General features: G+C 24.0%; 3 protein-coding genes across 8 annotated transcripts in view; all 3 read left to right on the top strand.

Moving 5' to 3' along the window:
* LOC126908127 (macrophage metalloelastase-like) overlaps positions 1-16,304 on the top strand; it is a 49,587-nt gene extending 33,283 nt beyond the window's left edge. Inside the window, exons 1-11 of one of the 4 annotated variants that reach the window (XM_050690017.1) lie at positions 9,163-9,296; positions 9,364-9,493; positions 9,602-9,734; positions 13,161-13,268; positions 13,356-13,510; positions 13,930-14,080; positions 14,155-14,303; positions 14,360-14,528; positions 14,865-15,140; positions 15,197-15,378; positions 16,025-16,302. In XM_050690017.1, the coding sequence (XP_050545974.1) occupies positions 9,407-9,493; positions 9,602-9,734; positions 13,161-13,268; positions 13,356-13,510; positions 13,930-14,080; positions 14,155-14,303; positions 14,360-14,528; positions 14,865-15,140; positions 15,197-15,378; positions 16,025-16,084 (1,470 nt within the window). In that variant the 5' untranslated portion in view covers positions 9,163-9,296; positions 9,364-9,406 and the 3' untranslated portion in view covers positions 16,085-16,302. Of the gene's footprint in view, positions 1-9,162; positions 9,297-9,363; positions 9,494-9,601; positions 9,735-13,160; positions 13,269-13,355; positions 13,511-13,929; positions 14,081-14,154; positions 14,304-14,359; positions 14,529-14,864; positions 15,141-15,196; positions 15,379-16,024 lie in introns of those variants that run through there. The other 3 variants (XM_050690019.1, XM_050690020.1, XM_050690018.1) reach the window with 3 other exon arrangements.
* On the top strand, positions 708-6,450 carry LOC126908123 (proclotting enzyme-like). 2 transcript variants are annotated; one of them, XM_050690011.1, is made up of 7 exons: positions 708-1,009; positions 1,300-2,043; positions 2,739-2,886; positions 2,945-3,111; positions 3,176-3,277; positions 3,418-3,475; positions 3,538-3,587. In XM_050690011.1, exons 1-6 carry the CDS (start codon positions 946-948, stop codon positions 3,426-3,428), a joined length of 1,236 nt encoding a protein of 411 aa, XP_050545968.1. In that variant the 5' UTR covers positions 708-945; the 3' UTR covers positions 3,429-3,475; positions 3,538-3,587. The 2 variants fall into 2 exon arrangements, with proteins under 2 accessions (XP_050545968.1, XP_050545967.1); XM_050690010.1 differs by lacking the exon at positions 3,418-3,475 and adding an exon at positions 6,004-6,450 and having other exon boundaries at positions 722-1,009; positions 3,538-3,686.
* Positions 16,305-17,086: 782 nt separating the features above from the next.
* LOC126908145 (matrix metalloproteinase-24-like) lies at positions 17,087-26,774 on the top strand. 2 transcript variants are annotated; one of them, XM_050690050.1, is made up of 5 exons: positions 17,087-17,241; positions 17,745-17,898; positions 23,310-23,442; positions 23,883-23,990; positions 26,254-26,774. In XM_050690050.1, exons 2-5 carry the CDS (start codon positions 17,800-17,802, stop codon positions 26,490-26,492), a joined length of 579 nt encoding a protein of 192 aa, XP_050546007.1. In that variant the 5' UTR covers positions 17,087-17,241; positions 17,745-17,799; the 3' UTR covers positions 26,493-26,774. The 2 variants fall into 2 exon arrangements, with proteins under 2 accessions (XP_050546007.1, XP_050546006.1); XM_050690049.1 differs by having other exon boundaries at positions 17,089-17,241; positions 17,759-17,898; positions 26,254-26,773.
* The last annotated feature ends 1,116 nt before the right edge of the window (positions 26,775-27,890 follow it).

Below are 27,890 nucleotides of genomic sequence, written 5' to 3' on the forward strand. Positions count from 1 at the left end.
AATCAATCTAAAGATTTGCATCAAAGCTTTTTTTTTTTTTATAGTGATTTTAATCATTGTCAGATATCATTATACTTGATTCAACTATACCACGGCATCACTGTGCCGCGATCCCCCTGTGCTGGGTTTTTTTAATACCAACATACAGAATATTCAGTAAGTAAAAAACCAGGTCAATTGTTATAAATATTGAGTACAATAGAAATCCATTTCCTGATTTACGGAACACCGTGTATCCTGTAAAGGAAAAAATTATCTAATAAAAAAATGACAAATCAATAACAACTTTTGAAATAGTTCTTCATGATTTTTAAATATAGAAAAATCGCGGAAAAGTAATGCGTAATATTAAAAATAGAATAATCCACACCTCACATCCACTCTATATTTATAAATATTAATTACTTTCGAAGTACTAATTTAGTTAATTATTAAGTGATGGACATTAGGAAAAAGTGTTTGGTTAAGAAATTTAGATATGTTTATATACTGTTAATAACACTGTCAACATTACGCAACTATGTGGAAAGTTACTATTATTGCATTTATAAAAGTTAGATTGTTTGTTTAAACTTAATTTAGTTATCCAACTTCTATTTAGAATATCTTATTAATATTAGAGAATATTATTATTTTATTAATGTACATATAAAATATGATACATAATGGAACAATTATATCGTTATTATTATTGTATAGAATATCTCCCCACTTGTATTTAATTTTTACGTCATCCATTCAATGAAAAAAATACAATGGCCATGAAAATATTCTTTGCAATAGTTGGCGATGGTTTTCGTCACGTATCAGGTGAGAAGTAATGAGAGGTATCGTGTCTTGTAGACAAACCATTTTGTTCATTTCATTCAATTAAAAACATCTACATGTAAATTATAAATATAAATATTTGGAAAATAGTAAGGATTCTTCTGAATCAATTTTAAAATGAATAAAGTATTATATTTACTATTTTTTATAATAATCTCAGTTATTTCTCAACGCCAAAATAGTAAGTAAATTGTTGTTTTAATTGTAATTATAAAATTAAAATAAATTTTACAGTGCAGTCAAAATATATAAATTATATTATCTAGATCATGTAAATACATATTGGTTTTTTTTATTCATATAAAGATTTAGTTATTTATAATAATTAATTTTAAAATATATTGTATATCCTAATTTTAATATTTAATGTTTCTCTAAATAAATTCTATGCAAAATTAGTGTATTTAAATAAAGACTGACTTAAATTTTAAAACATTATTTAATAACAATAAGTTATTTTTTTGTTTTTAGAATGTCCACACATTGATGAAACAGGCAATTGTACAATTATAGATAGTTGTCCTATACTAAAAAATCTGTTAGAAAAAAGTAGTAATAGTCAAACTGTTCTTGCTTATCTACAAAACTCTGTTTGTGGTTACGAAGGAAAAAATATAAAAGTATGCTGTCCTACAAAACTTACATCTCCAAATGACACACTTCCTCAATTCGGGGTTTGTAATGAAAAAAATACTAATTTAATAACTAGTTCGTATAGAAATTCAGAATTTTTATCAAATTATGCTTCAACAACTTCTAAAACAGCAATAACGAACAAATGTGCTTGCGTCCTTCCTCAGTGCTGTCCATCTATTCGTGAATTATTAAAGAAACGCCAAGGATTATATTTATTAAAAAACTTAATGGAAAGCTTAGTATGTGGGCGCGAAGGAAGGTATCCTAAAGTTGTTTGTCCATTGAATAATAATATCACAGTATTTGGGAATGGCGTTAATAATGGTTATCTGAGTTCGGATAACGAAAATTATATTATGAGAGCTATGTACAATTGCATCGAAAATAAAAATTCAGTTGAAAATAAAATTGAATTAGGTACAAGTCAACCAATAAACACATCCACTCAAAAAATCAACAAGATTTCCACAGTCAATAGTATAACTTCGATTGAAGAACAACAATTGGGTTTGGAAAAAAATTGTGGACGAACAATTACTGTTCGTGATCGCCTTGTTGGAGGGGAAATTCCAAACCTAGGTGACTATAGTAAACTCAATTTCGGTCAATATATTTTGGCGTCACTTATGGTATCATACTTAAGCTTACGATGTTTCAGTACGTTTAAAAGGGCATGAAATTAATTTTTATCTAGCTGAACGTCATTGCCAAAACTTTAAGAAAATTAGTAATTTTTTATTTAATTTAATATTATGATATATTTAAACCTTTTAAAAATACATTTCTAAAAAAGTAAAAACAATTATCCTGTGTTGAATCAAAGGCTAAGGATAAAAACAAGTTTTGGAAACTTTCATAAAGTTATGATTTTTTCAATTAAATGATCTATTAGTTCTGGTTTCAATTTTAACCAATTAGTGCTATTTTTCAATAAACAGTTTATTACAATTTTAGTTTGAGTTAGATTAAGCTATATAATTTTATTTTTGATTTACTCGGGTTTTAGTTTTAATGTTGTCATAGCATTCTAGTTTTTTGGTACTTCAATTAGTGATACTTATAAATATATTTTGTTAACTAAACCATATAAATTTATAGCTTAAAGTTTTAAGTATTTATAGTAAGTTTAATATTAATTTAATATTCGTAATCTTGCTAAACAGAAGAATTTCTTCATTTTTCAAATTTATGAAAGTTGAGAACAATTTAGAATTTGCGAATTTTAAAATGAGACTTTAAATTTTGAGGTTATTAATATGATATTTTTTTTATAGATGATTGGCCGTGGATAGTCGCATTAGGTTATACAAATGCATCAAAAACAAATAATTATAATCGATGGTTATGCACAGGTTCTTTAATTACTGATAATTTTGTAGTAACAGCCGCACATTGTACACTTGGAACTAATATTGGAAAATTGTATTAATTGAAATAATACCAACTTATATAACTTCATAAAACTATTTTTTGTGTTTAGAAATACAGTGCGTATCAGTGATTTGAATCTTGATCCTAAAATTAATGATGGAGCTTCACCACAAGATATACTTATTGCTAAAATAATTGTACATGAACAATATAATGTTGAAAGATACACAAATGACATTGCACTTTTAAAATTAAAAAAATCTGTAACATTTAATGGTAAAATTAAAATAAAATTATTTCTAAATAAAAAAATTATAAAATTATAAAACATGTCTTACAGACCATATAAAGCCTATTTGTTTACCAACTTTATCTAATATAATATCCAAAACATTTGTCAAGTATTTTCCAACAATTGCTGGCTGGGATTCAAGACCTTCTCGTAAGTTGAATATTGTAACAGTTATAAATATTCATTTTCTTAGTAATATATCAATTTTTAATATATTATGGATCAACCATACTGAACTTAAAAATAATTATTTAATTCGATTGTTTTTTTCTTCAATTCTTAAAAATAAGGTTCAAATTAAAAATAGGTCCGGTCAACTTTGAAATTCATCTTATTATTTCAAGTTTGGTTAGTTAGGGTGTCATCAAAAAACATATCATATCACTAATATTTATCATTACTGATTTTAGGTCCTGTATCAAACACAGCTTTGATGGAAATATATAATCCAGTAATTGATAATGAAGTTTGTAAAAACTCATTTATAAAAGAACAAATTTACATTGACAATAGAGTACTTTGTGCTGGGTTCTTAGCTGGAGGACAAAATTCTTGCTTGGTAAAAATTATTATTTATTTATACTGATCGATACACAATTTTACTTTATTTTTATAACATTAATAAAATGTTATTAATCTAAACCTTTTTTTTAAGCGAATTTTAAATTTGCGTTTTGAATTTTCGTATGACATCTAGTTTTTGAAATATTTACTAAAGAGTAGTTAATAATAATATTATAAAAGCATTTTGTAAACTTTCAGATAAAGAAGTCAAGTTATGTCTATTATATAAAATTTTAAAGATGGGTTTGATAATGCATACTAATTACCTTTATAAATTATGTTAAAAACTTTAATTTAACTAATCAATATATGCAATGCTATATAAATTTTGACGTTTAAATTCTTGGTAATAAAATTTATCTCAGGTTGATTAGATTTTAGTTATATAAAAAATGTACAGTGACTTGTCCAAGGGGGGAGGTTAGGGGTCATATCTTCCCCATTGCGTTTTTTTTCTAGCATCGAGTACCTAACAGCAATAATTGAATAAAGTTGTAATTATTATATTTTATATTTGTATAACAACATTACATCATATCATACAAGACAAAAATATTAATAAATATTTTAATGAGGCTTGACCTCTAAAGCTCCTTATTAATCTTTTTCTAATTCTTTCACCCCCATTAAATGTATTTAGTTCTATTAATACTTATTAGTTATGACATCCCTCCCCATTTAAAATTCCTGGGCACGCCACTGAATATGTATGATATATATATATATATATGTGTGTGTGTGTGTATCAGCATTCAACAAGTAAACAAACACTGAATACATTAAAATTAGCCTCAAAATACTGTATAAAGTAATATTTTTATATTAAAATTATGTCAAAAAAGATTGAATTTTAGTAAATACTAATATATATTAATTTAACCAAGTAAATTCCGTTTACGCATTCGTTATTTCAATATTTAATAATCTTCTGTAATTCTGTATTATAATCTATTTCAAAATATAAAAGTACAAAAGAATTTGAATAAATTTCAAATCATTTAGAGAAAAAAAAACGTTTAGAAATTTTTAATTATTTTTTAAATGTCTAATTTGACTATTTTTAAAAATTAGTAAATATCTCAAAAATTAGGCGCGATAAAAATATGTTAAAGGTAAATTTGAATTTAGTACAAAAAAAACTGTTTAGAATTATATACTTTCATTAATTTTACAAAATACGAGTCGACCAGTGTAATTGAAGGGCGATAACCGGTTACCTCCAAAATTTTTTTTTAATTATTGTTATTTTTCTTTCTTTAAACTATTTATTTGTAAAGACCTTGAAGTCTTGGTAAAAATTATTCTCTAACGTTAACATCTTAAGTTACATAAAGTGTATAGTTAAGATATAATGTACAATGATGGAGGGAAATTTCCAATGAAGAGCTATAAACTAGTAAAATTTACATTAATTAATAGAAAATTTACAATAAGTCATGTAGTTTTAAACGTTTCATCTTTTAACACCTTGAAATAACCAAGAAAAGATATAGCTTTGTTGATGTGGGTCTTCAAATTATTTTCAGATGACCTTAAGTACCATTAAATTTCCTCTCTGATGGTTGTTATCATCATATCCTTGTAAATATTGTCATTTGCCTCATACATTTTTGCATTGATAGTAATGCATATAACTGTAATTTGTTTAGTTTGTATTTTGTCCAACAGTTGCTAGCACAGTCCCCAATAATTCAATACTGTAGGTCCAGATTGGCTAGTATAAAATATCTTAACAAAATATATTATATTTTGTTTTATTTTCATCTTATAGTGAATACACAAGTACAATTTAATTATAATTTATTCTAAATCCATATCTAAATGTTTAGCTGATTTTTATTGTAAATTATTCACTATCAAAAATTATTCTAAGTTACTCAAATTATAAAGTTTTTATGAATAAAATTTGAACTATTTAATAGCATTTTCTATCTTTTTGTTCATAAGAGGCTTTATCAATTTTTTTTGTACATTTTTTGTATCAATTGAAATGAATAAGATACAAAAATTACAATATTTTTAGCTGTATGTAAATATTTAATAAAGAACTTAAATATTACTGATATGTTTCTTTAATATTCATTTTTGAATATTTAGTCAAACTGCTTAGGATATTAAATTAATCTATTTATATTTACCTGTCAAAAATTAATGAACTTTTCATTTTTATTTCATGAAAAAAAATAGGCTAAGTAATGTATTCTGAAAAAGTGGAATTATCTGGTTGTTGCACCAAGCCTTTCAATTATATTTCATTTTCTTTTTTCGTTTTTGTCCATTTGTTCATCCATCTGATCAATATTTTTATTTAGTGTGGTTCTGGTAGTCCAATGATGTATCCTCACAAAGGACAGTGGTATTTAATTGGAATTGTTTCATATGGATTAAAGTGTGAAGAACCAGGACGGCCAACTGTATATACGAAAATATCACAATTCATTGACTGGATTAATTATAGCATAATCAATAACTAATTGATTATTATATCAATCGTCAATAGACACAATCTAAGTGTAATTGACACTACTAAGAAAGACTTGCAATGTTGTTTTTTAATTAAAATAACGAAGCACTGGTATATTTTCCACATAAAAATATGTGTTTGATATTAAACTGTGATAATAATGTTGATTATTATTTTTTTTTCTATAAATTTAATTATAATTTGAAATTTTTAAGAAAAATTATATCTTATAAAATTGACAATTCTTTAATTTCAAATTTTTACGGCATTTAGTTTTAACACAATTATTTTTAAAAAAATTATTATGTTTTAATAATGTATTTTAATTGAACTAAACTATTATATTTTATTCACTTTTCTAAAATATAATTATAAGATTTCGATTATCGATTAAATATATTATAAATATATTGTCAAATTAAATAAATATAATGATTCTGTAATAAATTTTAAAATTTTAATTATTATTTATTCATTTGTAATTAATAAATATAAAATAATTACCATATTTGTTTATCACGTCAATGCTTATTTGTTATTTTCTATTTTGATCGTTGTTCTATTTATAATTTCTCAAAATATAAATTAATAAATTATTTAAAAAAATAAAAATTTGACTGTACATTTACTAATTATTAAAACTCTAATAATACAAACATTTTATTTAAATACCTATGTTTATATTTATGTAGAGTAGTCTAGAATAACTTGACTCATTTTTTATTGTATCCAATCGAAAAACAAAACATCTATAAAATCAAATCTTAAACATAATAAACTAGAAAGATTAAAGTTTTACTTTGATTACTAATTTGAATGAAAAGATATAACATTTAATAACTACACCCGTTCAGTAATAACTTTTATATTGGATTCAATCTTTCGAAAATGTTCGAAAACTTTAGCTAACATATCTATTTTCGTCAATTCAAATAAATGAACAATGTTTATTCGTAGATCTTTCAATATTTTGGATAAGATGAATTAACTTTTACTTTAAAATATTCCTTTTTAATTACTCCCATAAAATGATCAATAGGAATAGTGCCAAATAATTTAATCGGTTTATATGTTTTAAATGGAATAATAAACGGTAAATATTATCGTGTAATAATAAACTAATTCCTTATCCCTGACTTTGAAATATGGTGTAAATTTTGGACCACGAATGAACGAAACGACCTCATTAATTCGATTCACGACCAAAGAACATATTGCTTCCAATGTTTTTCTTAAGACGATGTTTAAAAGAACAATTTGATAAATCCCTTTCGAAAATATGGAAAGATCTACAGGAAAACAGTATACATAACATTGAATTGATGAAGACAGATATATTCGTCAATGTTTCTGAAAGAGTCTCGAAGAGCGTAACAATTAGAAAAAAAACATGACTATTCAATAAGATAGCTTCGCTAATGTGATACCAATTTATTATAGTTTAGACAACTAATAAAAAAATCTGATAAAAATAAGATTTTGTAAATAAAATTAAAAAAATAATGTCAACAGTAAGACATTTATATAGTGTTTGAGTAATTTGAAATAATGTTTAGAAATAACCATTTTTATAATTATGTTATTATTTTACATAAAAAAGAACAATATCAGGTATGAACAGAATAAGAAAGGTTTCGTACATAACCTAATCGATAAAATTAATTTTAACAATTTTTATTAAAATGGTCAATTTGTGTAATATTTTCTCTTTCTCGAAATATATTTTTAAGTACCGTATAGTAATATTAATTTTTTTTTGAAATTTTTTTATAGATAAATTATGTAATTAATACATATTGTAGATTAATATTCAGAGTGATTCTTTTATTATGAACCACTCAATTGATTTAAAAATATAAATAATATTGATAACCTTTTTATTGGTTTCTTTTAGTTTCACGTATTATTAATTTATCAACTATTAAGTTATTTTTATGTTCATTCCTTACACTTTTGAAAGGGTTAAGTTTATTTTTTCAAAGAACTTATTTTGTAAACAATTGAGTGAGATATGATAAACAGATCACATAATATAAGAAAGTGAATTTTAAAAAGTGAAAATAACCGGTTTTTTACTAGTTCCTTTAATTATATTGTCTTTCAAAATCATTTATGACTTGCTATTTAAGAATTCAATTTAATTACTTTTATATAATATTTTTAATTTATCACAAATAAATAATTTTTAATTATAAATGTTAAGCTTAAAGTTTATAATTATATAAAAAAAGTAAATTGGGTAATTCAATCACAACTATCTATTGAATGGTGATGTCATACTTTTGTTAGTCGCTATTTTACATTATAATTTAAAGTAAATGTTAGAAAGTAGACATTAATTTGTTTTATCAATTTTAAATAAATTTGTTAAATGAATTATTTTTATTAAATATTTCAATTGTTAACAGTAAAACTATTATGAATAATGAAGGCATTTAAAGGTAATTTTGTACTTAACAAGGAACTAAAGTAGAATTAGCCACTTATTACTCATAAATTATGTACGATAATATGATGTACTATAAATTATAAATAAAGTAATGGACATATTATTTAAAAAAACCACTGTATTAATTTTGAAGTTGCCAAATGCTTGCTGATTTGAAGTAGTTTTATTACCTTAAATAAAAAGAATCATCAACATATCCCTTCTATTCTACTAAACGTATTTTTAATATTATTAATTTATACGTGCATTACGTTTTAATAATATGCTTCAAAGAAACCTGAAATTACGTTTATGTAGTATTTATTATTGCAATGGATTTCCCAACTTAGTGGGAGAAGGTAATGTAAAAAACCCAGAGACCATGAACATGCGATAATTTATTTAGATGCTAGTTGTTGTTTTTTAAACAACATATTTATATATATATATATATGTATATATCTGAATATTTTTTTATTTAAGAATAAACACAATCTATTATTTATTTCATTTAAATATTGGTGAATCAAATAGTTGAAAGGTTATTGAACAGAAATGTGTATATGTATTATTAAATTATAAAACTAAAAAAAAAAAACAAATTTATAGTATTAATTATTTTATGGTAAAAGTATTTTCCATTTAATAGATAATAATTTGTTACACATTCGTTTAGAACTTTACTTAATTTACAAAACAATAAAAATCGTTTGGTAAGTTTTTTTAATTATTTAGCTATTGCATAATTTAATTTATGATAATATTACTAATTTTTTGCAGAAATATTATATAAATTAGTTGACATAAAATATTTTAAAACACGATGAAATTATCTAAAGAAGTATACATGTTAAATTTAATAATTTTATCTTCTGCTTTTGTTGAAATTAAAAATAGAACTCAAGCAATGGTCAGTATCATATAATAGATTGATATTAAAAATTGTTTTATTATAAATCTAATAAGATGAAATAATGAAAAACAAGTTTGTGTACTAACATTTGATTTATTTTTTTAGGCATATTTGGCTGAATTTGGTTATTTAGAAACAGAAATGCAATTGCAACCACAATTAGCACATAAATTAACTAATAAAATGTTTAAAGAAGCTTTAATTGAGTATCAACTTTTTGTCGATATAACACCAACTGGTAAGCTACAATAATAATTATTAAACAGATTAAATCACATAAAAAAAATTATTAAACAGATTAAATCACATAAAAAAAATTGTAGATATAAAAAGAAAATGAAAAAAGTAGAATTACTTAAATTAATTAAATGTATAATTAACTGAATATACGACTATATGTCCAATCCGATGAAAATAACATCCCTACCTCATTATTCTTTCGAAGAAAAAAACTATGTTATCTCCTACAAAATATCAGGTATAAACGGTGTCATAGGTAAAATATTACTCTCTAGATCAGCTGACTCGTTAAATGGAAATTACGATACGAATGTGTAAAAAAAATGTATCTTAAAATAATACATAAGTATTCCTAATAATGATAAATTAAATCATTGTTATTTCGTAGGATTTTATCTTTATTAATTTTATAATGAGTTAATATATTTTTACTTAAATTTTATTTAGTTAGATATGCGATTTATATACATTTATTTTTATATTATGACGTAAATAAAGAGCAGTTAAAACTCACTATCCTACTAGTTTACATTATTTCTATCTGTAGAAATTAATACTACGCCTATGTAGTAAGCGCTAGAAATTATTTGTTTTATTCTGACTAGACTAGAAATGATCTCTGTAAAATGTTCAAAATAATTTGTTACAATATGTTTATTTAGTTTAGTAAGGAAATTTTTTATTTAGTAAGGAAATGGGATTCTATTGTTCTCAATGAGGTTTATAACATTTGATCTGTTTCCTTACTTCTGAACACGTGTATATAAAGAGTGGAGCAGATCTAACTGACAAATCATGTAGTTTATGATCTACATAACATTTTATACTTTTTTTTACAATATAAAACCATATTCAAAATATGTTTTATGTTATTTTTTCCAATTCCAAAAAGGTTTTTAAAATGAATTTTTTTTAAGATTTGAAGATTACCATTTTTAGATAAGTTTTAAAGAAAAATTCTGATAACAAAAACTCGTATTTTAATTCAGTAGTTACGTTTAAAAAGCATTTTGAAGTTTGATAATTTTTTTTTTTTTACAATTTTCGTATGGTACATGTTAGTCTATATTATTTAAAGGACGAAAGTTAACACTGTATTATTGGGTTATTTACTGGTAACATTTTTTTTCCATAATAACGTTTAACGCGCATTTTACAGAAATGATTATCTTTATTACAAAAATTAAAAACATTATCATATGTCAACTACAATTGTTCGATGGTTAGCCAAGTTAAAAGTGATAACAATCATTAATTTACGTGATTCTACCATTGTAATCATATTATTATATGATATTCCTTGTTAGGAGATTTGATAATAAATGTATTTATTCACGTTTAAATTTATAATATATGAACTTCTTTAATTAAAAACTCAACATGTTTTAGAAAACGTTTTTATAATTTTTTTTAATTATCTTATTAAATGTTAATAATTTTCATGGAAAAAAAATCGCGTACTGTTACTAGTAAATAACGTAATAAGAATTTATTTCCGTACTTTACATAATATAGACCAACATTTGATGCCATAGGAAAATTGTAAAAAAATAAAAATTTAACAAACTTTAAAATGCTGTATTAACGTAACTACTGAATAAAAATGAGAGTTTTTGGTCTCAAAATTTTTCTTTTAAACTTATCTATAAAATAGATATCTTCAAATATTTTTTTTCCTTTATTAATATACAGAGTGGCCCACCACTCACTGACAACTTAAATAACTTTTGATCCAGTTAATATTTTTAGTTGAAATGAAAATTCAAAATTTCACAAACTTCAAAACGCTACAGAATATTTACTACTGAATATTAATAAGATATTTTTTTACTAAAATTTTTCTTAAATTCTACTCTACAAAATAGCTATCTTAGATTTTTTTTTTACTTTTTATTTAAAATTTTAAAATAATTAATATTTTTAATAAAATGTAAAAAAATTAATTATTGAGATATAGCTATAGACCTAACGTCTAACTAATATTTAAAAAAAAAATCAGCTAAAAATATTAACTGGATCAAAAGTTATTTAAGTTGTCAGTGAGTGGTGGGCCACTCTGTATACACGATCTGTTTTCTATAGGTACAATAAGAGTATTAGCTAAAATAATTATAACATGAAATACTTGATAAAAGAAGCCACCCATTGATGACACTTTTAAGTGATTATTTTCATTTTTTTTTCTTTTTTTAACTAAAGTTAAGTTAATAAATCTCTACAACAGTTGCGCTTTAAGCAAAAAATAATTTTTTAAATATTTTTTGTAATTGAGAAAAATAATATAAAACATATTTTGAATAGTTTTATATTGTAAAAATTGATTGAAAATAAAGTATAAAATGTTATGTTGATCATAAAAGTAATATGAGTTGTTAGTTAGATCTGTTCCACTATGTATAGCCAAATAAACAATTAATATATTAATAATCTAAAAAAATATTAATTAATTAAATAATTCACAGGGACAATGTGCCCGAGACAGTAACGTGACAGTATTTGATGCATATTGTCTCAGTCTCAAAAATATGTTACAGGCGGCTTTGTTTATCTAGCCAGATATCAGTATCGTTTGGAAGTTATCATTTTTCTCTCAGATGATGAATTAAACATTTGTTCCGCAATAAAAACGATTAAAAGGTCTTTACTCTAAAGGAAAATTGCAATGTCCCTTTTTGAGTTCTAAACGCGTAAAAAATATTATTTAACAATTAGAAAAAATTAGGGAAGTAACCGGGGCTAGTTGTTACATAAGCTTTTAATTACAAATCTAAATTACATTAATAGTCATTTATCATACCATATCTTATCAAAACAATTCTAATTATTGTAGTCTTTACAAGAGACCTATTAAAAACGTGAATTATCTTTTGCGCTCAAAAAAATACTATTTTTATAGCCCTTTAAAGCCAAATAAAATATATATGCTAAGGTATTGTGATATTTTTACATGCCAAAAGACTCATGGCAAAAATTTTAAAAAAATGTGTAGAAAGAATAGACAATTTTGCAATCTCACATATAATTTTTATTAGTTACTAAAATTTATTGAACATATAAAAGAACTAAAAATAGTTTAAAAAACTTACCAGTCCGATGTACAATCGCATGAAAAGTGATAATTTTTCCAACCTAGTGTTTATAGCGTGGTAATAATTGTCCTCCCTCCACTAATACTTCCGAAATAACATCACATTGAGGGACAAAAAAAGCCAATAAGTTTTCCTAATATAATTTTACTAACGTCGTGGTTACTAACTGATATATTTAAAATTATCAATTGTTAGTTTAATAATATATTTTTTTTTAATTAGACTAAACCACTGTTCACATTCATTGTATACTAAATTATCATTATTTTTACATTATGTTATTATTATACATTATATTAAGACACAAATATATTATTTTATTTAAAAAACAATAGGACTACTGGATACGGAAACATTAAAAGTTATGAACACTCAAAGGTGTGGTTGTCATGATAAATTTTATAGATTTAAAAAAGAAAGATTTAAACGATTTGAGAGGTTACGTAAGTGTCAACATATAATAACGCCAAACAATTTTACACATATTAAAAACTTTTAAATTAAAATATATTTTTATGTACATAATTTAGCGGATGGTTGGAGATTAAATGATTTACACTATAAAATATTAAACTATCCTACAAGAGAACTTGATAATACACAAACGGATATAGAGATTAAAAAAGCATTTGATCAGTGGTCTGAAGTAACACCATTGAAATTTACACAAATTTATTCAGGAACGGTAAGTATATAGCAAATATTACATTTTTTTTAATGTCACATCACAAACGATTGTAATCAAATTTTGAAAAATTATCATTTAGGTAAATTTGTCTTGCTTAACGTTAAGTAATTTTGTTAAATAATGACCTAACTTAATTTAAAGGTTTTTAGTTTATTTTATGTATAAGTTAAAAAAATTATAATTTTTGAAAATATTCTATTAAAAACTCAATTATTTTGAGTAAGCAAAATTCATTTAAAATAACATTTTAAATGTACAAATGATTTTTTGATTTTTTAATAAAATTTAACCAACACTAATTACTTACAAAAATAATTTTAACTACTTCCTTTTTGTTTTAAAAATTAAGTAAATAATTATTATGACAATAATTGTTTTATTTGTTTAATTTTTTATAAAATTGTGTTTTTATTAAGGCACATATAAATATAGCTTTTAAATCAAATTTCCATGGGGATTTAATGTCATTTGATGGTACATTAGGAGTTTTTGCACATACACTTACTCCTAGTAGAGGCAATGTTCATTTTGATGATTCTGAAACATGGACAACGGGGACTAAAAGAGGTAAAATGAACTCAAATAGATAACTGTATAGTTTATATTTTTAAATTAATATAAAATATATATTAATTATTTAGGTACTAATTTATATCAAGTGGCTCTTCATGAGTTTGGCCATATGTTAGGATTAGATCATTCGAAAATTAAATTTTCTGTTATGAGACCAATTTATCCGGGGTACAATCCAAATTATAAATTAAAAAATGACGACATAGAAGGAATTCAAGTACTATTTCATAACCAGGTATTATTTAAAATAATTAATTGCTATGTATGTTATAGGAGTTGTATGGTGAAAATACTTCTATGGATAGACAAAAAAAAGTTATTGCTAAAAGACATACAAATCAAGAATATAATAAATTTAATAAATATCATAAAGATATATGCAAAAATCCTAAAATTGACACCATACTTATTTCTCGTGGTGGAGAAACTTATATATTTAAAAGTAAAAAACTTCTTACTAAATTTTTTATTTTCTCTATCGTCACTTAAGAAGCAACGCCGTAAATATTTTATGTTGTCTAAAATGAGTTAGCAACACATTTTTATACGTTTTATTGTGGTGCGTATATTGGTGTACTCAGATATGTAATAAAGTAAAAAAAGAGTTTTAATAAAAAAATTGATAACACGACTTAATGGTTTCAATGGCGCAGAAATAAATTATTTTCCAGTAAAGTTTATAAAATAAATTGTTAAATATCTTAAGTAACGATATAAGACATAATATATGTAAATTATACTATCGAATTTGATGTTTTATTTATTTTTTTATCGATAGGAAATATTTTTTGGAAGTTGACCACCAAACGAGATTTTGAAGATAGATATTTACAACTAATTAACGATGTATGGATAGGTCTACCAAACAATATTGACGCAGTATTCACTTATAATAACCAAAAAACTTATTTTTTCAAAGGCTCTAAATATTGGAGATTTACTGAAACTTCTTTAGATAAAGACTTTCCAAGAGAAATTGCTTTCGGTTTTGCTGGTATACCTAATAATATTGACAGTGCAATGAATTTGAACGATAAGATTTATTTTTTTAAAGGTACTGAGACTCTCAATATTTATTATTTCAAAATTTTATTTTACAATTTGTGCCAGGTGAAAAATATTGGGTATACCACCCAACTAAAAATCCTCCCGTATCCAGTGAATATCCTAGATCTCTGAGGGACTGGAATGGTGTGCCATCAAATATAGATGCTGTTTTTAGTTTTAACAATAGTAATATTACATTCGTAAAAGATGATTCATATTACACATTTAAAACTTCAACATTTTTGGTAAATAATCAACTATATAAACATTGATATTAAAGTTATTATGGTAATGTTAGTTATTTTGAATTTTTAGCTTCGATGCGATGCTGAAAAGGTGTTAATTTTACTATGATGTGTTTTTTTTTATTTTTTTTTGTGTCTGTTGCCACTTTTTCTCAGCTCTCACTGAACCGATTTCTTTCAACGATACGTCAAAAGATCACAAATCGTATCTAGTTGAAGATATTACTCTTAAAAATTAAACAATTTCCCCTCGTTCCCTGCAAATGAAGGAAATTTCTTCAAACAAATTAAAATTTTTAAAATCGGTAAATTTTGTCATTTTTTTCATGACAATACTTCTCCCACTTGTAAATAGAAATGTGAATAACTTCCTAAGTACTGGTCCAAAAGTTGTTTTTGGCCAATTATTTTCTTAATTAAAACATTTTATATTTTATATACTTGTTAAATATTTATATTACCATAAAAAAAAATTAAGTTATACCCTTATAATATAAAGGGATGAACTTAAATAATACTTAAATCTAAAAATATATTTAACTAAATAAATAAAAAAAATCGATATATATACATATCTGAAATTATTTTTATTGTGTAAGCAAATGCATATTGGTTTGTTTGTATTTTTTAATTTTTTATTTAACAGGTCGAAAACTCTAATATTTCATCTACTAGAAGCATAAATAAGGACTGGTTTTATTGTTGAGAGTAAACTTACAAAATGTGTATTATTGTTAGTTAAGAATTGTATTATTTAGAAGCTAATCTTCATTCAAATACTCGTGTCTTACTACTAACTATACTACCAGCACATATATTCAATGTTTAAATATTATATATAAGATTGTATATACCGACAAAAAATATTTATTATTAACAGTTGTGTACTTTGATTTAATAAAAAAAATGATTTTTCTAGTGTACTATAAGTTGTCAGTTTAATTTTGAAAGAACCTAATCGAAATAACTTTTATTAATCTCGAAATTTACAATTGAATAGTTTATTTTTAGGATTTATGATTGAAAGTGAAATATAAACCAGTTATTATTTTTTTACTAATAAATGAAGAAGTATTTAAATAAAATTTTAATTGTACGATAACTACATTTATGACATTTATTTTTAAGATACTAGTATTTAAAGATTTAGAAAAAGAGAGTGGCGGTGTAATGTTTAGCGATATACTATTTTTGATATGAATTCTTCAACATTACGCACCCTTCTCATCTAAAATAAAAATTACATTAACTCAAAAAATAATTATACAAAACTGGTTCGACCAGTCAAAATTTATTTAGAATATTTTTTATTTAATAGTAAAATGATAATAATAGGTTCCCATATAACCTTCGAAAGTAATACAAAAAAAATAAAATTAAAGAAATAATATTTTCTTACAATGAACTTAATATTTACTTTTTTTTATAAAAATAAATCGAATTATAATTTGTATATTTTTATGAAAAAATCATTGTTTAACAAAGAAATCACATTATCTGTCGGTTAATACGCACAAAGCCTATAGAACAGGCCACAGTCTGATATTGAATATCTTTGCTAAGTATCTTTCACATTAAATTACTCTATATATGGAATAAAAATGGAAGAGGTGTTTAATGCATAGTCTATAGATGATTACAATTAGTGACGCATTCTTTTTGTATAGAGGGAGTAATGTAAAATAAGAAATAACTAACAACATAAATAACTAACCACAAAACCATTTGTCCACTTCGAATAACACGATTCATTTATAGTTGTTATTTTATGTAATATTCAAAAATAATTTTAATCGTAAAAATGTTCATTGAGAACGTTTATTAAAGTATTGAAAAAGACGGTTAGAGGATTTTTCTTTAATAGTAAGTATCAAGTTATATGCAATAAAAAAGAAAAGAAAATAGTTAATTTATATTATTATGATGAAACAAATGATTTAATACTAGTATTTATTTAGTTAATAATTTTCATTAATGTTGTGATAAATTGAGAATTAAATTTAAAAAAAACAAGTTTTCTAGCTGAACTTTAGACGTAGACATCTATTTCAATCTATTTTAACCCTTCACTGAATGAAAGTAAATATAGACATGCTTACAAAAGTTAATTTAAATTGCATTTTCAATTAAAATGAACATTTTTGGAGTTGTTCTTAAGCACAATACTTTTCAAGGTCAAATTCTAAATTCGTTCAGTGAAAGGCTAAACGATAATGAACATGATTCCGGTTATGCTCAAATATTATTTTCATTATATTAATTGTACTGTTTTCAAGATTTTTTTTCTATATCCAGTAAAGATAATTTATTGCATCATTAATTTTAATTTAATTGAAAAAAAATGGTTTATAATTATATTTGAATAGTATATTTTTCATAGTGTGCCAAGCTGTATACAAGTTAAATAGTTGTAGTATAATAATGAAAACGTTACAATTTCACATTATCTTTGGATTGATAGTTTTACTTTATAAACCAGGATGTGCTTTCGAGGAAATTAAGAACAAAAGTCAAGCAGTAGTAGGTTATATTATACATATTACAAGTAAATTTATTAATATTTATGTTGTCTTCTTATATTAAATTTTTGCAATGTTAGATTTTTTATAATAAATAATTTGTAGCATATTATTTTGGTTTAAATATTCATGGATTATTTCATAATAACATACAAGTGATGTTTTTTATGTACAGTATGATTCTTTTAACGTTAGTCACTATATTTCTCTTAAAATAATAATCATGTTTAAAATATTATTACTGGTATTTTTAGTTTCATATATTTCTCGATTTATCAGTCATTAATTACTTTAAAATTCAGCCAATATTCCTTATAAGGGTGTCAAATTTTATTTTTCAAATGACAACATACATATTTAATTAGTTTATGAAATAAAAAATGGTCTAATTAATAAAATAACTGGCCAATAACGACTTTTGACCAATTATTTCGGAACATATAATTACTTTAAAATATATAATGTATGTGAGGTATGAGTTATGCTATTTTTATCATTACACATTAATCTGCCGCGCTCTTCCTCCACTCTATATTTAAATATGTTAATAACTTCTGCAATACTATTTAAAAACTTGTTATCGACCAGTAATTTTATTAATTAGATCATTTTTTTATAAGATAGTTAAATACATAGAGTGTTTAATAAATAAGTAAACGTGTTTCTATTGTTCTTATTGTTTGTAAAAAATTACTTGTTTCTTACTTACTCAATACTTATATTTCATCATTAAAAAAAATTAAGTTATTTNCAATACTTATATTTCATCATTTAAAAAAATTAAGTTAATTCCCATATAAGATATATGGGTTAAATTTTAATATAATTAATAACTAATAAATTAATAAATATGTGAATTAAAAAGGAAAAATGTAATAAAATAGTATAAGTAAAAATGGGGTTTAAGACAGTTGAGTAAACGGCAGCTAAACATATGAGGGTAATGATCAAACATCAGCTTTGATGCAAATCTCAGACGCAATTTATACAACCATGACAAAACTTTTTTCAATACATTTTTTTCTTTTAAATTTATGAAAATGTTCCAGGAAGTCCGACATATTAAAACCTATTTAAATTTACGTCATTAATAAAAGAAAAAAATCGTTCCTACCTTATTACTCGTGACATTGATTATACTAACATCATATATATATAGATTCTCAATTAAGTTCAGCCAATCACATTTAAGAATTAATTAAAATCTCTAGCTTCAATGACACGCTAGGGATTGTTACTCTACCCTTCTCCGACTATAAAAAAAACACATTTTTTTCCTATTTAAATCAGTACTATCGGTAATTTCAAAATACACAAAATCTCTACTCAAGATTCTCACTCTCTGGGACTTAGTTTGTTTATTTAATCTGGACTCATTTAACAAAGATGAAATATAGGTATATTATTGACAAAAATATAGAATGTTTGGAATTCTCTTTTTATATATAACAATTAGTCATAGATTTTGTGTAACGAGATCGTATTATTTAAAATTAAATCGTTTCCTAAATAGTTATATTGACTATACAACGCGTAGTGTAAAATATATGAAACACAGAATCAACGTTGGATTGTTTAAAATATCGTTATTACGCAATAGATTGTGTAATAAACCATTAAAATAAATTATAACATTTTGTAAGGGATATTTAACAAAATTTATTCAATATTGTTCAACCCTGAGATCAGTGTTCTATTTTATCATAAGTTTTTATGTTTATTTTATTTATTTGATCATTACCCTTAAATGTTCAGCTACCGTTTACTCAGCTGTCTTAAGCGCCATTTTTACTTATACTATTTTATTACATTTTTCCTTATTGTTTCACATATTTCTTAATTTATCAGTTATTAATTACATTTAAATTTAACCCATATACCTTATATGTGTATCAATAAAATTATTATTAATAAAAGAAAAGAAATCGTTTCAATTGTGTTTCATCACTTGGTATCTTAATATTTTTATATAACTAAATCTAGAATATACAACTATGCTGTATTTCATAACACATAAATTCATTATAATCTATGCAACATAAGAATTCAGTAAAAAGTAAAAATTGAATCATTAAAATTATAATCATCGATAATGATAACAGAGTATGCAACATTTTCTTGTTTAACGATTTAATTAATTGCTTGAAATGTTTACGGATGTATCAACGTTTTCAATTATAAGCTGACATTCCGAACTCGTTGCAATCTTTGTCGTATTATTGTTGACAGCAAAAAAACCGAAAGCTGTCAATAACACAAGAAAAACAACATATAAACAATGTCCAGATTATCAGTTCTTAACTAATATAAAAACATATCACAAACAAGCTATGCCGATAGTACAGTTACAACCATGAGCTTGAAATTATTTGTTTGAAGACGGACACTGCAACGAGTCCGAAACGTTAGCTCATAACTGAAAAAGTGGATTCATCTGTAAACATTTCAAGCAATACATAATCAACTCATTCAATTTAATTAATATACTTTTTTTTTTTTTATAAAAATAAGATAATTAATATTTTGAATACAATATAAATAAACAAAAAATAATATCTCTTGTAAATAATTTATTAAAAAAATTTTTTTTTTATTTTAAACAGACAACAAATTTTTATACAAACGAAAACTTAATTAAATGTTACTAAGTTATTCATTTGTTTTAATAATACAGCAATATTTAGGCTGATCTATGGTAGTCTTATTTTTACAATTAAATTATTTTTTATTGACATAGTCTTAATAATTTTTTTAACTTTTTGTCTCAGCTAACATTACTCTTTTTCAGCTTTTTTGAGAACCTTGTGTTTTGCCTTATAAATCTGTCACTCGTATCCTTCAAATCTCTTGAGGTTATTTCAAATCTCTTCCTTCCTCTGTTGCTTTTTTAAGCATATTTTTACAGATAACAACAGCTTTCTCGATTAGTCTAATATCAGTGTTGAGAAGGAACTAGTTCCAAAAGGAACGGATTCCTGGAACGAGTTCTTTTTGAAGGAATGATGCTAGGAACTGCTTCCTTTTAAAATAAAGGAACGAGGAAAATGAACAAATTCCATTTTTTAAGGAACGTGAACGGAAATTACAGTTCCTAAAATTTTTTATAAACATGTTTTAGTGTAGTTTTCTTCGTATCTAGACATTAAAATATTATGGTATTTTTAGTTGACTTTTGACAATGGAAGTCCCCTATATACCCAGCCGAGATCGTAGGCTGTTTAAATGAATCAATTGATTATAGATAGAGTTATTATCACATGTAGGTATACAGTAAATATTTAATATATGTGTACATATATTAAATAATGCACTGAATATTATCGTCGTTTCTTGTTAACTAATTTATGTTAAAGGTTTTGGGTTTTCTGATTTATTATTTCTAACTTATATGTAGACAATAGACATTGGTCGCGTTGACACAAGTCGTTAGCATTTACTACCTGCTTATAAATATAATTTTCGAATACTTTTAGATAAGGAATACTACAAATTTGTTTTGTATTCGACTGCTGATGAAAATCATTGATGACCGTTATCATGATCTCATTGCCACAATTTTTTAAATAACTTNTTTAAAAAATTGTTGGATTATTCCAAAAGCTACATGATCTGCTAGTTCCTTATTAATATCCTGATTATGATAAAGTATGACAAATGANCTAGTTCCTTATTAATATCCTGATTATGATAAAGTATGACAAATGAAAAAGGGATTATTAAAAAATATTATTTCTCATAAAAAAATTGTGTTGTTCCATACACTTTTCAATAAGTTATAGCATTATAAAGTTAAAAATATAAAAAATAAAATTGAGAATTTTCACACAAAAATAGTATTTGTTAGCCATTTTCACCACAAAGACAAGTCCAGAGGTCAATTTTCTTTTTTTTTTAAATTAAAATATATTACATAAGCTTTAATTTAAGATATATATATATAAGTGTCAGACCTTCCGGAACATTTTCAAAGTTGAAAAAGTTAATTTTTTGTGAAAAAGTTGTCATTTTAAATCCCCTCCTGTTGGCAGGTAAAGGGTTAAATTTATAAAAAAAATATACCAAATGATATATAAAGACATCAAGCATCTATAAAAAAGTTATAGCAATTTTAAGTAAAAAAAATTTCGAAAATTAGCGAATTTTAAATTTGTAATTTTTTGGAGGTTTTCCCCATTTACGGAGAACGAGGGATTTTTTTTCAATTTTTGAGGGTAATGTCTTCGACTAGATACGATTTGTGATCTCTTGACGTATCATTAAAAGAAATCGGTTCGGTGAGAGCTGAGAAAAAGTGGTAACAGACACAAAAAAAAAATAAAATAAAATAAACACATCTTAGTAAAACGAATACCTTCTCAGCTTCGCATCGAAGCTAAAATAAAATTTATAAAAGGATTTATAAATTATTCGTAATATAATAGTGTATAATATAAAATATGAAATCATATAATATATGTACAACGGCAATTGGTCATTTTACTCGATAGACGGCTAAACTACAACTAAATTTTAAATATGCATACAATAGCCTGCATTAAGTAAAATAACATAATCGAGAAAGGAATTTGTCCCTTTTGACCTTGTACTAAACTAACATAAGTAAAAATACATTAAACTGTTATCTTAAATGATATTACTGTACCTTTTGTGTTGTTTAATATCAACAATTATCAATTTCAGATCTCAAAAAATAATGGACTAGGTAATTTTATGGTTCTAGTAATACCCAAATGAGTATTATGAATTTTTTTATTACATATTTTCTTAACTTACTGGGCACTATTAACTTTAGTCCTAAGTAAATTAAGCCAATTTTCATTATAATATCATTTTTTAATTTAAAATAGTCTTTTAATTCTCCTTATAATTACACTCAAGAGGTCAACCATTTTTGACGAATTTATTTACTTTGTTTAATATCATATATTTAGTTTTAGCATTTTTAATTCATTCTCTTTATTAATCTCAAATTTCAATTATACTTTTCTAAAATATGCACAACATCTTTTGAGTTCTCTTCATCCTCTTCCTTACTTACAACTTAATAAACATTACAATAATTACAACCTAAAAAATTAGCCACATACATATATTTACCAGATAATAATATTATGTATAATAATATGTTTTAAAATTCAATATTATTATCAATAATTTAACTCTTAATCTACTCAGTCTATTATTTGGAATTTTATATAATTTTTTTTTTTAACTGACACTATTTTAGTCATTTTTGACAGTTGTGCATTCTAATGAACAATAATCCACTCTTATAATAAATTTCTAAATACTGATATGCAGGACTCACAGGAAATTATATAATGAGATCCTAAACATGAGCTAGTTCGACATTGGTTAATATTATCAACAACTTCTATTCAATTAATTATCTTCAAATACTTTATTTTTTAGGAATATTTGTCGGCATTTGGGTACTTGGAAACAGCTTTGCAGTATAACCCTAAATTAGCTCATAAACTTACAAACAAAGTTTATAGAAATGCGCTAATTGAATTTCAAATATTTCTAGACATACCTCCTACTGGTAAGTCAATATGTCAAAAAATTTATGACAAAATTCATTCAAAATTAAAATATTAAACTTTTATGTTTTTCAATTTTATATGTGAAATTTAGGTGGATCTAGAGGGTCTTAACTACCTCAAACTCTGTGTCTAATAAGCAAGGCTTAATATCAATTTAAATCGTAAATCAGTGATAACATTTTAAAAATATAAATATAACTATATCAATAACGTATGGATAACAATAAAACTAAAAAATAAGAAAAATATATGTAAATAACGTTCTAATAATTAAACCCCGTTTTAACATTTTTATTGCGTTTAAACATATTATAAGTCATTTTATAAATGACGTTTATATTAAAATGTTATTTATGATTTATTTATTTATACACTATAAATAAAAAAAAACATTCAAATTCTAATTCCATTCAAATTGTTATTAATAATTTATTTTTAGGTATTTTAGACAAAGAAACTCTAAAAGCTTTAAATACTCAAAGATGTGGTTGCATTGATAGATTTTATAGGGTCAAACAAGATCGATTTAAAAGATATGTCAGACTACGTAAGTATTAAAAAATATAAAATCAAATACTCGAATAATTGAGTGTGAATTCAATTGTATTATTTAGTGAACTTTATAATAAAATTTTATTTATATAATTAAATGCAGGTCTTAAACAATTTCAATATTTCTAATTCTGCTTACATTTTTTATTTTAATTCTATATCAAATACTTGAGTTATTTTTAAATTATACTTAAGGAACAAATACATATACATCTTTTAATATCAAACAATAAAATTATAGTTTTTTAACGAAAAATTTCATAATATCATTTGACAAAAGTAGCATATGTTATGAAATTTTATGTTATTAGTGAAATTTAACAATTTTTTATTCAAATAGAACATGTTATAGTCATTATGATTACATCATATTAATATGACGTTCCACCAATCGGTGTTATTGAAGATGATGGCGGATAGACACTGCGGCGGCTTTGAAATAATAGTGATTACAGTACTACTTTGCCAGGCGACGTTAAATAGTAGTGACTACCAATCGGTTATGATAGTAGACGTTTATTATATAACGATAGTGTATCGGTAGCGGCAGCTTTTGGTTAATGAGGATTGCTACCAACGCCACCTTAGTACACAATGATGACTTGCCACGGTGCTGACCGTTAGCAATTAGTTACCCGTGCCGTAGAATTGGTGATGCTGTGTCCCGTAACAAAGTGAAAAGTTGCAGTCGATGATAACTACAGAAAATAGCTGAAAATTCTGGTTAGGTGGTTGGCGGATGCCTTAAAATGCTGAGTAAAGAAAATAAGGTAGTTATAACCTTAGTCACCACTCAAATAAGCGCCTCTCTATCAATCCAGCACAGATATACAAAATGCGGACCCATTGAGAACCTTGTATAACAATCACGTTAAAACACGCTGATCACAACACGGATATGGAATCATAAAGTAGATGAAGGAAATAAATGAATGAATCTGGATCGAGCAGCGGCGCTCAGCTGGAGACAGTAATGAAAAGTCAAAGAACTAACCGATGCTGAATCATCAGCGGAAGATCGAAGACGGAAGCCATCTGGACGGGCTATAGATGACGTCTTGATACATTAAGTGGAAAAAGAAAGAATGTAGTACCCTAGTGTAGGCAAAAAGTATACTATACGATAGACACGCTATGGAGGATAACTGCATCACAGATATGTTGAACCGTGAAGGTTGTTTTGGCATTGATAATTTAGTAGGACCATTCTTTTCATTGTTCAATTATTTTATAAATATGTAAAAAGAATCTTGAAGAAAATAATCAGTGTTCTTGATGAATTGTAAGCGTTTTATCTTGTCTTCCGTGTACGTTTGAGTATTGAATCTGTTTTTTCTTTTATGAAATCTTATTATTTAATTTATCATTTGATGTTCATATGCTTTATAATGGGATTGTTAAAATTATTTGAATACCGTTATATAAATCATAATTGGTTTATTATGTTTGTACGTTTTACTGTAGGACATTTTAAGGATAGGACTAATTGTGTCCATCATTTTTCTTTCAGGTATTGATATGTTCTATGTACTCCGTTTCCGATTTTTTATTAATTATTAATATGTCATAAAATTTAATTTGTAATATATTTAAAGAACGTTTAATATTAACACTACATTTTTTATTTAATTTATGTTTCCATAATATTATATTTGTTGATACATTTATCGTTGTTTATTTTTATTCATTTTATAATTTTTACTAGATGCATAACAATAAATAGCAGATATTGGATTAAAAAAATTGTTGACTAAAAGAATTAAATTGACTACTAAATTATCTTAACTTGTTGTACATACTATGTACAACAACATATTATGTTTGTAAAGTTTATTTTTGTATAATAGAGGAAAAAATTAATATCATCTTAAAATAAAATATGAATATAAGTACCTATTTATATATATATAATAAGTATATATTATGCATCATTTTTAGCACACAATATTTTAATGTATTAGATATTATTATTTTTTATTTGTTTTTTTTTAAATATTTTATTTTAAATATTATGTTGTATATTTAATAAAGAAAGAATAATAATTATGAAAGATTGTTTCAATAATAATAAATAACATATTATTAGAAAAAATGTCATTAAAGGGTGGCTTCTTTTATCAAGCTGTCATGTTATATATTTATTTTTACAAATAATATTGTACTTTTGGAACAGATTATGTTTTATTAGTAATGAAAAAATCTTTTATATTTCCATTGATGTTTAGAATACAATGTTCATTTATTTTTATTATTTGTAGCTGATGGTTGGAGACTTACTAACTTGAACTATAAAATATCTAGATATCCAACTAGAGAACTTAACCAAATTCAAACAGACACAGAAATTAAACGAGCTTTTGATCAGTGGTCAGCAGTAACACCGCTTAAATTCAATCAAGTAGAAAATGGACCAGTATGTTTTAAAATTATATCTAACATACATGCACACATATTTAACTCGCTTATAAAAAAGAAAATATTTTTATTAAGGAAATAGCTGGTCGATAACAATTTTTGAACTATTATTTCAGAAGTTATTATAATTTAAAATATTTACAAGAAGTTAGACTCGGGTGCTGCTATTTTTATCACTGGATATTTCTCGGTTTCACGCTTCATTCCGTCTAGGTATAAGAATATTCATAACTTTTGAAATACTGGTCAAAAAGTTGTATCGACTCGTGTTTTCCTAATTAGATAATTTTCTATTATTTAATAAAATATATCTGTTATCATTTAAAAATTAAAGCTGGCACCTTTATAAATTATGAATATAAAAAATATTCCTTAATTAATAAATTTAGAAAAATATGTAACTAAAAAAAATATCAATATTATTGTTAGATTAATTGAGTGATTCACGGTAAAAGTATCACTTGTATAATAATAATTTACGACAAATTTATTTATTCATCAACCTCCGAATATGGTTTATCTTTATAATAAATTATTATATAAACAACATTATTNGGTTTATCTTTATAATAAATTATTATATAAACAATATTATTATATTTTTTATAAATGTAATAGTTAAAAATCTTGTTTTCTATTTGATCATATGTTGTATAATTTTTTTTTATGGGATACTAAAGTCTATGATGATTAGCTGCTGTTTGTTAAATGATAAATTGTCAATTGTCCTTTTCGTATTTTTTAATATGTTCGAAAATTTTTGAAATAGAAGTACAATAACTGATAATTGTTTTCTAAAATTTTGAATGCTATTAATTATTATTGATAAATTAGCAATGATAGATTCATAAGCATACTAGGAGATTAGTGGAAATGTTTACTATACAATAGCTCTTCTTTATCTGTTTAACTCAATTTGTATATATGTTAAAAAGTCCACAATATTCTTGTGAATTATAAAGAGTAACAAATGTTAAAGTCAATAGCATTTTCACATTATTTTTATATGTTTCTTTTGTTTTTCGGATTGATAATACACCAATAAATACATTTAACTCATAATAACAACATGAATAGAGTAAAGTTCATAAGATATTGAGTCATTTTAAAACTAACATCTTTTATAAAATTTACTTAATATAAGATTCTATCTAATACTCTATCTGTTACAAAAATAAATTTTCTATCAGTATCTTTAGATTTAGAATCATATCATAAAAACTAATAATTTACTAGATCTCTGTCTTAATGAATAACTGCAATGTGATCCACAATGTTTTTACAAATTTAATAATAACTTTTAGTCCAATTAATAATTTAAGAAAACTTCCTTTTTTTTCAAGAAAAATTTACATGGAAAAAGTTACATACCTATAACCAATATTTAGCATAAGAAGATTTTATTTTCATCTGTCCTATTCTCAACACATATTTTAATACTTGATATTGTAAAAAAAAAAAAAATACAAAAATTCAAATT

This window comes from Daktulosphaira vitifoliae, unplaced genomic scaffold (genome assembly GCF_025091365.1).
Source record: "Daktulosphaira vitifoliae isolate Bord-2020 unplaced genomic scaffold, ASM2509136v1 Scaffold_5, whole genome shotgun sequence".
Classification (NCBI taxonomy): Eukaryota; Metazoa; Arthropoda; class Insecta; order Hemiptera; family Phylloxeridae; genus Daktulosphaira; species Daktulosphaira vitifoliae.